Source organism: Castor canadensis, chromosome 7 (assembly GCF_047511655.1).
Source record: "Castor canadensis chromosome 7, mCasCan1.hap1v2, whole genome shotgun sequence".
NCBI classification, from domain to species: Eukaryota; Metazoa; Chordata; class Mammalia; order Rodentia; family Castoridae; genus Castor; species Castor canadensis.
Window position 1 is genome coordinate 9,340,921 of NC_133392.1, and position 17,545 is coordinate 9,358,465.

Below are 17,545 nucleotides of genomic sequence, written 5' to 3' on the forward strand. Positions count from 1 at the left end.
CTTTGAAAAGTGAGAAGGAACTAGCCAAGGGAAGAGGTGGGGAAAGTCCTTTGAGCTAGCAGGAAGAGCAGATGAAAAAAAAAAAAAACACCAAAACAAAACCCTTACAATGCCTCTTCACTTTTTGCATGAACTTTTTTCCTTAGTGCTATGATTAAGTGAAGAAAATCATAGTAAGAATGATCAAATATGTAGCCTCTCTGTCACATAATATGCAAGTGCTTTACAAGCTACATGCAAAAATATAGAAATAGGGACATACATGTGACAGCATACATGAACATACAATGCCATTGTCACGTGAAACATCAGAAGTAATTCCAGTAAGATTTTTCTAATGGCATCTCAACAGTGTGACAGTTTCTGTACTTTGGAAAAAGTACAGAACAAAATAGCTCAAGGACAAAGTCAAGTACAGCTGATATTTAACTCCCACCAAACACAAGGTGCTACCAACCTGAACTGTTAAAGTGAGATTCTTTAGCATCTGTAAATGGGGAAAAGAAACAGTCAGTATTTTTGGGAATTGCTGACTTTATTTATTTATTTATTTTTATTATTCATATGTGCATACAAGGGGAAATGCTGACTTTAATAAGTGAAGATGAGGTTCAGTTATGCCCTTATACATATTTACCAATCCAATATGGGAAAATTAGTCCCTCTAAATAACAGCACTGGGAGAAACAGATTCATCTATGGTCACAAAAGTAAGCTTCTCTCTGTGCTGGTTTGCTACTGTGTTGTGAGAAAACACCCACTTGTGAAAGGGTACATCTGACTCAACTATTGATTTTGTGGTGGATGAGTGTCACTTTGGATGTCTTTGGGGGAAATCTCAGGTTAGACAATCATCTTCTAGAACTTGCACTGAATAACATGTGCAGATGAGTCCGTGACTAGGTTGTAGATGGCACATACAATAAGATGCCACAAAACCAACGGATGAACAAATGACTACGCTAATACACAAGACAGCACTTTATTGTTTCATTGAGTTTTTGATACAGAGCCTTGGTATGTATCCTAGGCTGGTCTCCAACTCTTGCTCCTCCTGTCTCAGCCTTCTGAGTGTTGGGATTATAAGTGTGTACCACCATGCTTGGCTTAGACAACACTTTTAAACATAAGCCTTAAATGAAAAGCCGCAGGTAATGAGGACGGACATACAATGGAGCTGCTGCTCACACGGGCAGCTCTGTGGAATGAGCACCAGTTCAAGGTACAATTACCTGATCGTACCTGATTCTTTCGAGTCATGTCAGAGATTGCAGTTGTTAGCTCATCAAGGTCATCCCATTATCAGAAAGTTATAATAAACATCCCAGAGTTGAGCAACCTACTCCCAGCTGTTTGCACATGGGTAAACACAGGGTATTAAAATTGTCATAAGGCAATTTTAAAATTGGTGACTTTAGTTCACAGGTTTCCTTGTGTTATGACTGAATGAGGTAAGAATAATTAAATATGTAGTCTCATGGTCAGGTACCATGTGAGTCCTTTGCAAAAGACATCTCTGCTGCTTTCAGCGATCCTGCAAGAAAGTAACTTGTCTCCTAATTTTATAGACAAAGAAACAGATTCTGAGAGTTGAAGTGCTGCCCAAATACAGTCTGGATATTTGCACAGCTCTGAGACAGAGCCGCAGGGCTGCCCGAGATTACTGCATCAGGCTGTCTCCTTCAGCGAGCTTTCTATCAGCTCCTGAGCACATCCTCTGTGTGCATCACTAAAGCACACACACTTTTGGTGATTCTTAAAACCCTGTGTATTTAACCAAGTCAGAAGACGTATGGCAAAAATCTGTGTCACATGTTTGAGGATCCTGTCCTGTGGCTGCCTGACTCTAGATCTTAGCAGGTAGTCTTGGGATACTGTGGCACTGGTGGTGCCCACCTGAGAGGGGAGGGGTACCTGAGCAGATGACTCCGGCATCCTCGTGGTGGCCACAGTTGTGCTCCGACCAGCCTGAGTGGGCACACTGGCCCAGGGAGCGCTCCACCCCAGCACACTGGAGGTTGTCCAGGAAGATGTCTCCTGAGCCTGCTCCAAAGTGGGCCTTCCCAAGGGCAGATATGGCCTCACCACACCTCAGCTGCCGGCACACAACTTCGGCTTCTTTCAGGTCCCACAGATCATCACACACAGTGCCCCAGGCTTCTTGGTGAAAGACCTCCACACGTCCTGAGCACCGCCCAGCACCGCCCACCAACCGCAGCTCTGGCCAGTCCCCTGCAAACAGAGACCTGGTGACTATTGTCCTCAGGGAGCATGACTCTCTTCCACAAGCTGGTTGTGCTCCCATCCCTGCACTACTACTAGAGATAGAGAACCAATTAGAGTCAAACAGTCAACCTCAAATTGAAATTTGATATCATTAAGATTACCAATAGCATTTAGTCTGCAAAAAAAATCCATCAACTGAGCATCTATTTTGCCAGAGGTTATGTGGCAATCTGTTTTGGCTAAACAAGAAAAAAAAAACAAATAATTTGCACAATGCTTTGTGATTTTGTGAAGCACTTTCACGTGTGTGTGGTCAACTTTATAACTTAAAAAGATATAGTGGGATAAAGAACAGAGCACTGGTTATTATTCTTATCTATAAGGGAGCTGAAAGTTGGAGATGTAAGATGATTAACTCCAAATCTAAGATCTATCTGAAGTCCCCTTAGTCAGAAGTTCCCTGTGCTTCTCTGTTATTCTGTCCTACTTTATCTCACTACACCTGGAATGGCTCTAACACTCTGCCCACTTTGGAAAAGTTGATTAGTGGTGCAGATGTGAGGCTAAAGAGGATGGAGACTGGCTTGAGAAGAAAAGAGAAACTCCACGGAAGGCATCAGGCTTTGAGGGCTTTGAAAAACACCAGGAAAAAAATGAACTTTGATCCTTCTGGAACACTAAAACCAGTAGATTCTAAAAGTTTTGGATAGCCCTAAAAGCTTGAGTGCACTCAGCTGGCCATCTGCAGATAGATGCACGTCTAGTGTCTGCACACAGAGCAGGTGCAAATGCAGATGGCAAAAGGAAGGGGCATTTGGTACACGAGTGTGTACATTCCATGGCTTACCTGGTCTTGCTCTTATTGACTTGGGTGCTGCTGTGGGGATGGCTATGGAGACAAGAAGACACCTTGAATAAGAAGGGAGGACTTGGGCGAGACAAGAGGTAGCATTCCAGGATCAGTCTATTAAATGCTCAGACTCCAGCTGATTCTTTCTCCCTTACGTATGTATAGTAAGTGACCTCCCAAGTCAAGTTCTCTTTTCATGTGGGTCTTATGTTTCTCTGGTATGTGGGGGGCAACTGCAATAATTTCTGCTTGGTCACTAAAAACACCACAATATTTAAATTGTGAAATTTTGTGCTAAAATGCAAACCTTCACAGTCAGTGTCCTTTTGGGGAAAACAGTTGCTTTTCTGCTTGCCTCTGCTTTGTTAATTTTCCCTAGATGTGGAATAGCTGATTAGGTGTGTTTCATTGTCTTTATAAAAACAAGGAATTAGGAAATCAAATAGAACCATTATCAACATACGGTGACACGAGTGTGGATAGGTGTAACTTGGTTCCAGTATGAATGGGCATCAGACTTGTGCAAAGACCATGCAGACAGAATCCCAGCTATGGTGAGTTTGTACAGGGAATTAGAAACACATGAAAGAGATCAAATGATGACAGTGAAAGCACCCAGAGAGGGGACAGAGGAAGAAACATGAGCTAGGGATGAAGATTAAGTAACAGCATGAAGGTCAACTCACTGATCAGATGTGGGGTCTGTGACACTGTCCCTGTAAATACAAGGAAGCTTTTGTCAGTGGCTGTTTGATGCCAATTATGGTGATTCCTCAGATCTACTTTGTGATACGGAAGGTCCCCTCAGTTTTATAGCATGTGTCCACAGCTTGCTCACTGAGTCACTTGGTACTTGCTAAACCCACTGGAGACCATTCTGAACAGTGAGCTGGACAAAGCAGACCTGAAGCCTCAGCAGTTCTATGAGCTCTGCCTGTTTGTTCTCAGTGGTTAGCAGTGCAAGAACTCAGATGATTACTGAACCTCTTAAGCCTCAGGTCTCCCACATATAAAAGGGAAAGAACCATGGGTTCATACGAGAATAAAACATGCAGAGAGCTTAAAATGCTGCCTGGCATATAATAGACATTCAACAAACATCAGCTGTTATTTTGAGTATTGGGATCACTGTTGTATTATTGTTGTTTCTAACTTGAGTGCACTGCACTTCATATAAACCCCTGCCTTACCTTCCATTTGCCTTCCTGGCACATGCTTTCTACATCCCACTCTAGACTCACACTGTTCTTGCTCCTCTTTGTTTCTCTACCCAGCATTAAAGCCAAATCCAAGGCCAATTTCCCCTGAGGCTGCCCATATTAGTGTCTCCCCTCCTAATATCTTTTGCTAAGATGTATGCATGGGCCAATTAGCACATACAAGTAATGTTCTGTGCCATTGGTTTTTCTCAATCCAGTGTATTCTTTTTGTCCTCAGTTATGCTGTGTGCATTTCTCTTGAACTCCCTCTAGTTTCTGCATGAGCCTCACTTAGGTTGGGGCCTCATCCTCTGCAGGCCCTAAACACCCATCTTGGACTAGATTCAGAATAACACCAGGAATGACTTGCTAATGAGCTGACTGTGATGAGACATTTATATGGAATTTAAAAGCCCAAGATAAAGCTGTCAACTGTAGGATGGGTCACCACTTTGCTAAATGCTTTGATTGTGTCATTGCATGGAACTCTCATGGCAAGCCTAGGAGGTAAGGTCCTTCTGTTATCCCCATTATACAGGGAGGAAATTGAAGGCAGGAGAGATCAAGTAACTTGCTCAAGGTCACAGAGCAAGTGATGGTACTCAGGAGACAGTCCAGAACTCTGACTCCTTGCCAACCTTCTTACCTTTGGTTGCAGAATAATAATAAACAATAAAGTTTTTCCCTATGTTGTTGAAGTTTCGGAAGTACACGAGGGTCATTGTGTTGGAGGAGGATGAGAAGGTGAGGTAGAAACCAGAGCAGATCTTCCCCAGGGACTTTGTGGAGGATGGAGGGCCATCCAGGACTTCAAAATATTCATTGGTGCAGTCGAGGCTGAGGAGGCAAACACCCATGCATGCCTCTTTGTTTCCTCATCAGAAGCTATAAGAGGTATGCAGTAAAACGGTCCTTATTTTGTGACTATAAGAATGCTGGGAACAGGTTAAAAGACGGTCAGTCATATAGACACAGCAGGATCTTTTTACCCTGCTTTTTTCTGTGTGAAAGACACTTCCTTCAGGGGGTGGAATTTTAACTGAAAGAGCAGAGAAGGGGCTAGCTCCATGTGTACCCCCTGCTGAGGGGTACAATTAATCAAGGTAATTTTGCAATGTGCAGTTCGTGGTGACTGCAGCAGGGATGGGGAAGCTGTCTAGAATGACGGACAGGCTGATGGGCCTCTCTAGGCCTGATAGTAAGATGTGGCTCTAGGTTCCAAACAACCCAACCTTCCTAGAGGGAAGTAGGCCATGAATCTGCCCTGCTCTCTTTGTGGAAGTCATCCAGTTTCGTCAGCTGTTGTGTTTCTCTGTGAACTTTTGCACAGCTGCCACTGGTGCTAGAAACAGAAGCTATTCCCACGCCACAGTCCAAGAGCTGCCTGTTCCAAGGTATCTTTCGATGGCATAAAATTCAAGAGTAATAAATAATTTGGAGTTTTCCTAGGGATTAAATTCCATATGCTTTTCATCTATGAATGACCCCAATCTTGAGTATTTACAGTAGTAAAATAAAAAATTTCCTGACTTAATAGGTCTGAAGGTATCCTAGAATCTGCATCTTTAACTAGCTGGTTAGAACATACATAGTCTCTCTCTTTCTCTCCCCGCCTCCACAAACACACACACCCCTACCTAAAGCTATAAGGCGAATTTCATTTTAATTAAAAATTCGTGGAAATATACAAAATCAATCACATTTCTATATACAAGCAATAAATATGTGGGAACAAAACTGAAAACTGTATCATTTATAATCACTCAATAACAATTAGAACAGAAACAAATACCTATATAAAAGTCCAACAAAATATATGCAGTATTTGTATTCAAACAACTAACATAAAAATAGTATTAGTTGCTGGTGGGAACATGAATGAAGTGGCAGTCACTCTGGAAAACAGTCCAGCATGTTCTAAAAAGCTAAGCGTGTACTTACCACACAATCTAGTAATCACACTCTTGGCCATTTATTACCAAGAGATGCAAACTTCACACAAAAACCTTATGTGAATGTTTATTTATGATAGCCAAAGACTAAAAAAATGACTCAAAGGCCCTTCAAATGGGGAAAAATGACTAAACTAACTCAGGTACAGCTATATGAGAGGAATGCTTTTTAGTAGTAAAAAGAAGCAAACTGTTGACACTGCAAAAACCTGGATGGATCTTATGGACGTTGTGTTGAATGAAGAAACAATCCCCCAAAGCTACAGATGGTACATTCTCAAATGTCAGACTGTAGAAATGGAGAACAGGTTATGGTTAGGAGAATGGGAGGGGTCAGCCTGAGAAAGCAGAAGGTAGAAGGGCCATTCCTTTGGGTAATGAAACCGATCTCTATCTGGAATGTGGTAGTGGTTATGTGGGGTAAAACTGTGTGGCACTACAGACACACACACATAAGTACATGTAAAAATTGGTGGAAATTGAATAAGATGTGTAGTCTAGCTAACAGTATTGTGTCACTATCAGCTTCCTGGCTTTGATATTTTTCTGCAGTTACATGCAAATGCTACCATTGGGGGAAGTTTGGCGAGGGGTGCACAGACTCTGAAATACTTTTGCAATTCCTACGTGTGTGTACTATAGTTATTTCAGAAAATAAAAGTTAGAATGCACTAAGGACTCTTGCTTATGTGAATCAACCAAAGGAACAAATTATTAGAGTTTTATACTGCATGGTGTATGTGTGTAATTACTGTACTTAGTACCTACTTAAGGTATGGAAATGCCAGCAGTATATGATCAGATGCATTTGTCTTGATTTCCCACACGCAGGTTATGTTGTCGTGCATTTCATTCTTCGGGGGATTCCTAATCCCTCCAGATGAGTTGGTGATAATGCTGCCACACTGAGATTTTTCTAAATGCAGAGAGATATTTTAGAATTTAAGTTTTCTCATTGTTCATTTTACTACTTTCATGATTCATACTTTTTTCCTTTTTGCTTTTTCCTCCAAAATTTCATCAGTCATCACTCTGAGGTTAACTAGTCTAAAAAGTATTGTAATCTTAAGAGTTAGGGCATAAACATATCTGAAGTTTGAAACATCTCCCACCTCTTTGGAGACTTCTATCTTTGACATAAGCTTTCTGGGAAGAGCTGGCCTCTAATATTGGCCAGAACCTTTCCCTCTGGTTACTTCCTAGTCATGAGTCCTATAGCTCTGATTTTTGTCAGTCACTAGAAGTAATGAGTGAGTCCTGCTTCAGTTTTCCCAATTAGTGCTGAGCCAATGTGGACCTTCTGTGTATGTAATGATGGCAGTACCCCACACCATCAGTTGTCATTTCTTATATGATGTTCTTAAAAATCTATTAAGTAGAAAGAAATTGCCCTGAGTCATCCACCCCTCCAAGGCTGATAATATTTTATGTCCACCTGTCCATCCATCTGTCTATTTGTTTCTTCATCTGCTTGTCTGTCTATCCATCTGTCCAACATTTGGTCTAAGATCAAAGGTGATGACAGTGGCAATGGAAATAGCTGACTACTCCATCAGATTACCTGACTATGTGGGAACTGGACCAACACTTGATTGGCCCTGGCCATCATCTACCTGTGTCTGTTCTCTAGAAGGACCAGCCAGGCTCTCTAGACATCAGCATTATTTTATCCCTCTATCCCCAAGTGGTACTAAGAAAAGTCCAGTGGAGTTTCTGAAAACACAAAGCATAAGAGAAAAATGCAGATGAAAAAGAAAGTGTGGAGAAGGAGGAGATTATTGGAGAACAGGAAAAGATAGAGAAGGAAAACGTGCTCATTGTGGTGGGCACCCTTTAGAATCATGGCCTTGGGTACCACCCTGGCAGCATCTCCAAAAGTGGTTGTGTGTCTTCCCTTCAGTCACAGTGTCTGGGCTGGGAGTCTAAGAAAGCTGGCATCATTTATTATTTGGACTTCCTTCTTTGATTAACTAGAAGTGGAATTGGAGCCCCAGGTTTATTGGCCTTCATTATTGGGCTCTTCACCCAAAATACAGTTCAAGAGGGGTGACCTAGACTGAGCAGTAGCATTTTAGCATAATTTACTCAAAACACCACTTCACAGCTTGAGTTATAAGACAATGAACAGAGCTTCCAAGGACACACAGTTCTCACCTGTAGCCATTGTCTCTTCCATGCCAGCCAGTGGGTAACCTGCCAGATACAAAAAGGACATGTGTACCAGAAGCTGGTGCTGAGGTCCATAACACTGTCTGTTCATGAGAATCCTGAGGAGCTGGCACCAAACATGCCATCTCAGCTCCTCCCAGAACTACCAAGTCAGAGTCTCTTGGGGAGAGGTCTGAGGATGGAGGGCATTTTGGTGCTCATAAATCAAGAAGCAGCAATCTAGATCCTTCCTAGACTTTGATACATTTTTCTTTTGTCATAGATGAAAATGAGTTATTTTTTAACTTGACGGTTTTAACAAAACTATAAACATTAAATTCTGACTTTTAGAGCCTCTACCAGTAGCCAAAATGGTTGGGGTGTAGGAACAGGAAGACACACTAACTGAGATATCCTTTGACTTGGTGTTGCTCAGAGATGTGGAGTCAGGACTGACTGAGCTCCAGGTCCCCAGTACCTCCCCATGAGCAAATACTCAGCTCAGTACCTTCCACTGGAGATTTTCTTCATGGATCAATTCATTCCCACCTGATAGAGTTGACAACCCAGGAAGGGATATGAATGAAAATTTACCAGACTTTGTCATGCCAGCTTTGTGATGGATAAGAGCAGGGCATCATGGGACTTTAGGCTTTAATGAGAGCATAAGAGGGCACAAGCATGGCATACCCCAGGTGTTGGGACTGGGAGTGTATGGGAAAGCCAATAGCAATTGAAGCTCTGTGGGGCTGGGACTGTGCCAGGAACAAGGCAAAGGCAGAGGGCATGAAAACGGGTTGACTTACCTTGCCCTTGCCCAGATCTGTCCTATTGGCCATTTGCCACTAGACAGGAGATATGCTTAAACATCTTTCATAACTTAACTGTCTCCTACCCATTCATACCTCATTCTATGCAAACCTCAGAACCAACAGAGCAAAAGAGCTATGTAGAAGTCTGAGAAATCAAGGATCTGTTTCTTGTGTGTAAGGCGCACAGTGGAGGAGGTGGAGGAGTAGCAAGTAAGACTGGGCTAAATTATTTCTAAGGCATTTTCTACCTCTCCCACTGGACAGCCAGGTGATTTCTCATCTCTTAGCTACTCCAGCAGTTTGGAAAATAAAACATATCCAGTTTCCAGCAGAGGCTTTTCCCTGAATTGTTGATAAACTTCAGGGAAATGTTGCCTTCCCTACCTGGTGTTGTGCTCATTGAATACTCAGCATCTATAAACATGAGAAACGAAAACATCTGCTGTTAGTGAATGACATACTGGCTCACGTTCAACAGTTCTTCTTGCACTGTTGTGTATATGGTATTCTCTTGGAAGAACCGAGGCTGGGCTTTGCAGTGAGGGGAGCCGGGGTTTACCTGAACAGATCACACTGGCGTCTTCCCCATGACCACAGTTGTGGGAGAACCAGCCAACATGGGAGCATTCCTCCAGGTGCTCCTCATGTCCCTTGCAGTGCACGTTGTCAAGGAGAATCTTCCCAGTACCTTCTCCAAAGTGGGCTTCACTCAGGGCTGAAATGGCCCGGCCACACCCCAGATGTCTGCAGACGATGTTTGCTTCTGGTAGGTCCCAGAGGTCATCACATATGGTTCCCCATTCTCCCTGGTAGAAAAGTTCCACACGCCCTGCACAGCTTCCATGGGTGCCTACCAGCCGCACAGGAGCCCAGCCTCCTGGGGAAGAGTAAGAGAGTGGAGGGGTGATAGCTTCTTCCTCTGTTGATAACAAGCTATCATCTATACAACCTCCTTGCTGCCTTATTTTCCTTATGCTGCCCCAAGAGAGCTCATGCCATCTGCCCAATGTATCTGCTCTAAGTAACCTATGATGGTTTCCTTACCCTCACCTTATTTTAAGATTTCTTGGATTGATTACAGAACTGGCCCCAGTTGTCTTCCCTATATCCTCTCTTTTTACAATGTGACATTGAGGTCTTCCCATTGAGAGGTTAGGCTTTTTTCCTTACAGCATGATGAAGGGCTGGAGGTTTTTGGCTCACCTAGGCTGTGATTATATGGCAGAAGTACTGTGCACCCACAAACAAGAAGACTATGAGAGATCTCTCAGACTGCAGCTCACTCTATGGGCAATCTGAAAGTACTATATGGATGACCTTGAACTAGCTGGGTGATGAAAGACATGTGGCTTTGTCATCTCTGTCCCTCAGGTAATAGCTATAGAACTGCCAGACATGTGAGGGAGGCCATCCTAGACTAGGAAGTCTTCATCTGTCCTTCCAGCTAGCCACAGATGGATGAGAAAACCCAGTCAAAGTCAGAGAGCCTTGCCCAGATCAGCGGAAGTGCCCAACTGACTTGTAGACTTGTGAGCTATTGCAGAGGGTGACTGTTTTTAACTCACTATGTTTTGGGTGGCTTTACATGGCAAACAGATAATTTACACAGTTCTTTACCTATACTCTCTTTTTAGATAACCTGTTCTACCCACAGGTAAGAGGGGGAATGCACTCCAAGATGGAGTCTGCCTGGTCAGGTTCAGAGGACTGGAGTGAACATCTGATTCCAGAGGAACCAATCCACAGCTGGACTGCACCAGGTTCTCTGTTGAATATTTGGAATTAGAAAGAGAACTGGACAACTTAGGTCCTGACCTTTCCATTTGGGGCAGCCATGATAAGCCACATAGGGGTGGCTAAGTGAATAGAGAAGTTGCTCAGAATAATGACTCATGAGAGGCAAGAAACAAGGAGAAGGGAGATCTAGGGTTTGAGAGAATGCCTCCACCATTCTGGGTTCTCATACATCCTGCTGTAGACTCCTTTCAATTAATCTTGCTTGACTGGGTATTTGTACTAAGAAACCAAATGATCATCCATTAAGAAATGACTCATATTTCCTCACATTCACTTTTTTAAATACCATTAACTTGACTTTATGTACACTGTCCCAGTCTTGCTCACTGAAATCTTTCCATGCTTCAGATTCCATCCCAAGCCCTTCATTCCATGAAGCCTTTGTGATCACTTGGACTAGAACTGATTTTCCTTTCTCAGCCCTTCGCTGTGGTCCTCCTGGGTTGGCCACACTATCATGTATAGGACCAGTGATGTATCTGTTTCATCAGCTTTCATCTGTTTCAGCAGATGACATGGGAGACAGGGAGATACAGTGGAAAGAGCAATGGATGATGGGTCAGAGAGATTGGACTTGAAGTCCAGCATCCCTGATGAGTTCTGTGACCTTCAGGATAGTAGTAATTACTTCATAAGCTGCCATGAAGGCAAAGAATGTGAGAGCACTCAGAAGAGGGCTTGTTCAGCGATTGTACTTGTTTTATAGGTGAGTAGGGATGAAGAAATGGGTCAAGATCTCAGCAGTTCAGGGTGAGATAGACTCATGATGACAATGGGTGTGGTCATGACTGCTGCAGAAGTGTATGCAGAGAGCATTCCCCTGGGAGCACAGAGCATATGAACCCAGATCTGAGGATGCAGGAAGAGCATGTCAGGGCCTCTCTCCTGTGGTACAGACCGCTTTCTCCTGTACCATAGCTTTCTGTGAACAAGACTCATCTCCTTAATATACCACACATTCCCTGAGACTTGGGACTGTATCTGAGTCATCTATGTATTCACTCCAGGACAGTGCTCAGCACAAAGTAGGCATACAAGTTAAAAAGTGGTTAAGCAAGGTGAAGAAAAGAAAGATGTACAGTGTGAATTCAGGTGAATAAAATTCATAGAGCCAGCAATGGCACCTTTTGTGCTTGCCATGTTCGCAAGGCCATGATCAATGGCCAGAATCTACAGCATCTGCTGGACACTACTCAGCCAAGGATGTTCTCAGTCCCTGGGGCAATTACAGTGGCTCCTCTGGGTTTTCCCTGAATTTTTTTGATATACAGATAGATTAAGGGAGTCATCGGGTCCAATATTTTACACCTGCTTTATCTAGCCTCAGACTGAACCTAGCTTGTAAAAATCCAAGACACAACTCATGGCTCAATACTCCTAAAAATTACTCATCCCTGATCACAGCAGAAAGCTACCTTAGAGGACCTGAGCCACCTCACTCTTTCTGACTGTGTGGTTACTGACCAGCCCTAAATTCCAATCTGGAAAGTAGATTAATGTCTGTCAGTCAACAGCCCCTAAGGGGTCTACCCATCTGCCTTCTCTTTTGTCTGGTACAATTCCACTGCCCCCCAGTCTTCAGGTCTTCTATAAGGTTGTGTTTCCTCTTGCCCTGACTATTCAAATTTGGATAGAGACCCTCTTCTGGGCACCCAAGGCACCTGCACTCCCTCACCACAGCATTCATTACATTGTTGTAAAACTGCAGGGGACTTAGCCTGCATGAGGGCCTGCTTTGTTCATTGCTCTGCATGTTCTCAGTGACCCATGTTTATTCACTCGTTCAATGTCACATTGTAAAAAGACATGGCCCTACCTGGTGGTGCAGAAGAAAGTGGCTGTGGAGCTGTTGATATCGATATCACTGGTGACGTGGTAAGCAGATTCTTATGGAATACTGATGGCAAAAACAAAGACCTGTCATCAGGGAATGCTCACAACATTGGGAGAGGAGACACAGTTACTTCAAGCCTGTGCCTATGTCCTGTCAGGATTCAACAGGAAAAATGATGACACTGCATTATAAGACCACTGACCTCATATCCCCAAGGTCCCTGGTTAGGGCAGAACATGGCATTGCTGCTGTTGACATACTTGCATGCATCACGTGGCCACTAGAGAAAGCAAAGCTCCTAGGGAGCTGGGTCTAATTGATCTGCTATATGAGAGTCCATTCGTTGGCTGCCATCTCTTTTTTCTGCCTTCTCCTTTCACATGCTAAAGTTATGACCTCACCTGAACAAAGCAAGGAAGGTCACACAACAGATCCATGGGGGAGAGGGTCAGCTCTGACCTCTTGCTGGGTGAGAAAACTGCTCCCTGCCCTGACCGTGGAAGTGGTTATGCAACTATACACAGTTACTAAAATTCACCAAACCGGAGCTTGTATGGCATACAAATCAAACCTTAATAAAAATGAGATGGATTGACACATGGAAGGATGATAAATAGGTTTACAAACTCATCACAGAATCTAGGTAGAAGTTTATTGTTAAGATTTTCAGTTTGTTGTAGTTTTGAAAATTCTCATAAATGTTGTGGGGAGGGGGAGTGTCCTTTAATGTCTACTATAAGACCTATGTCTCTGGTTTTTGATGATAGCCCCTTGCTTTCCACAGGGGGACACATTTCATTCAGCCAGTCCATGTGGCTGCTTATGGTCTCCTTGTTAGTCACAGAATGTCAAAGGCATCAAATTGTAGGGAGCATGGAATCCAATGATCCTTATCTAATGATAAGAGGTTGATGGCCACCTTCATTCATGTGGTGAGAGGTCAACTGGGATCAGACTCCTGCAGCTTGGAGCCCTTTCCAGCCTCCACACATTGCCTCCCTCAGGTCATGAGCTGCTGGGTAGGTGCCTATCAGGTGGGAGGTACTTTTAGGCACTGTCATATTCAAATCCCCATTTCATCCTCTATATTATATACTACACTTGATCTTAGCCAAAAGGCCAAGAAGTTTGCTGCACAAACTTGTGGTTCAAAGATAGAACCACTAAACTGTTCTACTAACTCACCTAGCTTATAATTCTGGCCAGTCGCTACTATATTAGAAATGAGAGATTGATTGAGAATCTGTAGAAAGCTTTGATTTTCCCCTACCCAGAAACTGGAAATTAATTCTCTGGAGAATTAAATCCCAAAAGTCAATTCTTGCAAATATCAGGAAAGACAAAAGTAGAGTTGAGACCTGGATATGTCACCTGTCTTTTCCCACTCTGCTGTTGAAAAACCAGCAGTCAATACATTACCTCATCCCATCAGATCCTTAATGCCTCATTCTTAAATCAAACACACAGCCATTAATGCCCAGATCTTTAAGAAAAGTCTTCCACTCCAGAGACATAATGGGAAGGAATAGGATACAGAGGGAAGAAACAGGGACAACAGAAGAAATTTTGAGTAGAAAGCTATAAAGGAGATACTGAGTTAGAGAAAGTACCACATCTGTGAAACAAGAGCAGGAAGTTATGAAAAAGGAAAAGTCAGGCAACAAGAAAGTGCTCTTTCTAGAAAAGTTATTTTTCTTGTGATTTCCCATGTGAAAAAACAGGAGGGTGAGGCAAGGGTAGCTTGCAGATTTCTATGAGAAGGGAATGAATTGTTAGTTATGCAAAAATATCTGATTCTCTGCTCTTCATACTTTAGTTGTTCCATAAATGTTGGCTCCTTCTCCCTTTTTCTTGAGGACTTACCTGACAGGGGTGTGGACGCAGATTTCAGGGTGTCAGGCTCTGTAGTGACTATGGTTGTGGATAGTCCACCACCTGGCATAGGGACCAACGGAGGCATCCTAGTAATTCGAACATAACTAAACACATCTTTGAAAAGACCAAGTTTTGGAAACAGACTCAGTCTGAAGGTAACAGACAAATACGCAATGCCAGTTCCTGATTCAGCTATTTCAGAAGCAAAGAGTCCCTGCAGTAATACAGCCAGCGCTTTGTGTGGCTTCAGGGCTGGACAGATGGCTCCCTCTCTGCATCTCCCTCAGAGCAAAAACCAACTGACCTGCTGGGGTGGAAGTTGGGGGAAGCACAGAAGACTCCATGATGAACATAGTTGCTGATAGTGCCTGACCTGTGAACATAAAATGAAAAACACATACAGGCCTTGTTCTTTGCTGAATATGGCCTCACTGCATGGGGAGAGTAGACTAGTGACAACAGCCCAGAGAGAACGTCTGGGCCCCAGTCTGCCGTGCCAGTGTTCTGGTCGGCTTTTCCTCCCACCCTTTCCCCTGCCACACTCATCTAGCAGTAGATGTTGGGTTGTTCACTCTTTTCCTTTTGGCAGCAATCTAGGTATGTTTGTAGGGGACCATGGCAACTGGAGGAATGAATGGATGCTTGTTTTCCACCTAGGTTTTTGGTGGCTGTGTCTCAGCTCTCAGGAGCCTTAGCCACATGAAGTTTCCACAGGGCATGAGCAGCCCCACTTTCATCTTACCAAGTCCTAAAATGATCAGGCATTATGTTACCTTTAAAAATGCGTCCCAATAATTACGGCAAAACATTAGGATAGGGTAAGACTTAGTAGTGGGATCTCCAAGCTTCATCTACTCTTCTCAAAATTTGTCAGAGAGTTGGATACTTTTCAAAATATTCCTTTATATATGCAGGTAAACAAAACAATTGAATGGCCACTTCATCACTGTGATCAGTTTAACTAATTTGGGACTAGACTTTCCAAAAGTAGCTAAACCATCAAACTGGTGGCTTAAGATGGGTTGCATAGAAAAAAGACACAATTGTATAGTCACACTTTTCAATTGGCCCACATGGTTCAATGCTGGAAATGAACAGTTTTTTTCCTGATGGTGAAGTGACTGAGGTAGTGAGCTCTTGTCAGGGTGAAGAGAAGGTTATGTGTGTTTCACTGGCCAACTGATGGGCACACTTATTGCCAATTCCTCATTTTCAATGCAAAATAAAAAGCAAAGAGAGGCCTTGTTATTTATGCACTGGAAGGAATGGGTGTCTGTCATGGCTATCCTACCAAATTTGTTCTCTGAACTCTCTTTCAATCACTTATTTGATTACTTCAGTATTTTCCAGATTCTCTAATGTAAAGGGTGCTAAAAATGACGATACAAATGTCTACCGATTTGTGAATCTATAAGTATCTTTTAGAATGTATTTGATCACCCTAAGCATCATTTGGGAATGTTAATTCATTCCTATCTGAAGGAAGGAAAATCTACAAAGCTCAAGAACCAAGTGAAGATTGGACTAACCTGACAGTGTAGATGACAGGGTGGCAACTTCGGGCTCTGTTGTTTGAGAGGGGCCTGATGAATTGTCAGTACCTGGTAGTTGAAAGAAATCAACATATTAAGGTCTATAGAACTATTCACACTATGATTTTCAATGACTTCTGAGAATATAAGTTGAATATTTCTGAAAAGACCTTATGCTTTTAATGCATTGGTATCTGGAGAATAGTGCTAGCCCCACATCCCTGCAGGCAGTGCTAGAGTTTCATGAATAATATCAGAGTGCATTAATTACTTAGAGACAGTCAAAATATTCTAACAGCTTGTAACAAACAAAAAACTTGACAATTCTTAATAGATCTCATTTGATGTAATAAATATTCCATTGCCTAAATGTCTTACTCTCTGTTTATTCTTATCTCCTCACCTGTCAGGGACATCCTTCTTTGTGATGTGGAGTGGATTTTTTACTCTACTATTCTAGAAAGAACACTACCATGACTCCACAAGATGAGTTTTGGAAGAGAAAGTTCACCTGAAGCAAACCACCCAAAGACTGCACCAACCTGGGAGCACGTGGGATGGTGGTGCAGCTTCAGGCTCTGTGGTGGGCATGGGGACTGAAGAATCATCAGCACCTGATGGTTGAAAGAGCTCAATAGACCAAGATACATGAGGCTATTTGTGTGTATTATTCACTGTTAGCGTTGGCTGAGTGTGACAAGGGTGAAGTCCTGGGAGACCAACAGCCCCTCACCAGAGCACATGACCTCAGCATCCTCCATATGCCCACAGTTGGGTCCAATTTGGCTCCCATGCATGCCCTGCCCTAGGTGGCCCTTGCTGCCTACACACCGCACATCATCGAGCAGGATCTTTCCAGAGCCTGCCCTGAAGTGGGCCCCTGGGGGGGTTGCCACCACCTGGCCACAATGGTGGCCATACAACGGTGGCCTCGGCCAGGTCTCAGAGGTCATCACACACTATCCCCCATAGTCCCTGGACAAGGACCTCCATCTCCCTGTGCCATTCAGCAGCTTCACCTCCATCCAGACTCCTGGAGGGACACAAAGGATAGGGACACTAAGGACTGTCTTCTGGTGACAGGGATATTTTCCTTCAATCCTTAGAACAATAGGGGGGTCATGATTTCATTTTATAAAGATGCTCATAGTAGGGAAATGTTAAATTGGCCCTGCAATCCTGAGCTTACAACCTAGGTGAGCAAGTGCATACTGATCAGACTAAGCAGAAGTGCTTGGAGAACTCTATGGGTGATATTCACTTGCTTTTGCAGCCAGGAAAGCCTTCCTGAAGGAACTGCACATCCAATAAATAAGAGGA

At 43.3% G+C, this 17,545-nt stretch overlaps 1 protein-coding gene across 1 annotated transcript in view; it reads right to left on the bottom strand.

Moving 5' to 3' along the window:
- The window catches only part of LOC109691646 (scavenger receptor cysteine-rich domain-containing protein DMBT1), a 68,832-nt gene extending 51,654 nt beyond the window's left edge, over positions 1 to 17,178 (bottom strand). The window contains exons 1-10 of the mRNA XM_074077988.1: positions 16,959 to 17,178; positions 16,768 to 16,839; positions 16,223 to 16,294; positions 14,998 to 15,066; positions 14,682 to 14,885; positions 9,747 to 10,064; positions 8,382 to 8,420; positions 6,996 to 7,143; positions 4,922 to 5,112; positions 1,915 to 2,232 (exon numbers count right to left, since the gene is read on the bottom strand). Coding sequence (XP_073934089.1) covers positions 1,915 to 2,232; positions 4,922 to 5,112; positions 6,996 to 7,143; positions 8,382 to 8,420; positions 9,747 to 10,064; positions 14,682 to 14,885; positions 14,998 to 15,066; positions 16,223 to 16,294; positions 16,768 to 16,839; positions 16,959 to 17,178 — 1,651 coding nt within the window. The remainder of the gene's footprint in view (positions 1 to 1,914; positions 2,233 to 4,921; positions 5,113 to 6,995; positions 7,144 to 8,381; positions 8,421 to 9,746; positions 10,065 to 14,681; positions 14,886 to 14,997; positions 15,067 to 16,222; positions 16,295 to 16,767; positions 16,840 to 16,958) is intronic.
- Positions 17,179 to 17,545: the final 367 nt, after the last annotated feature.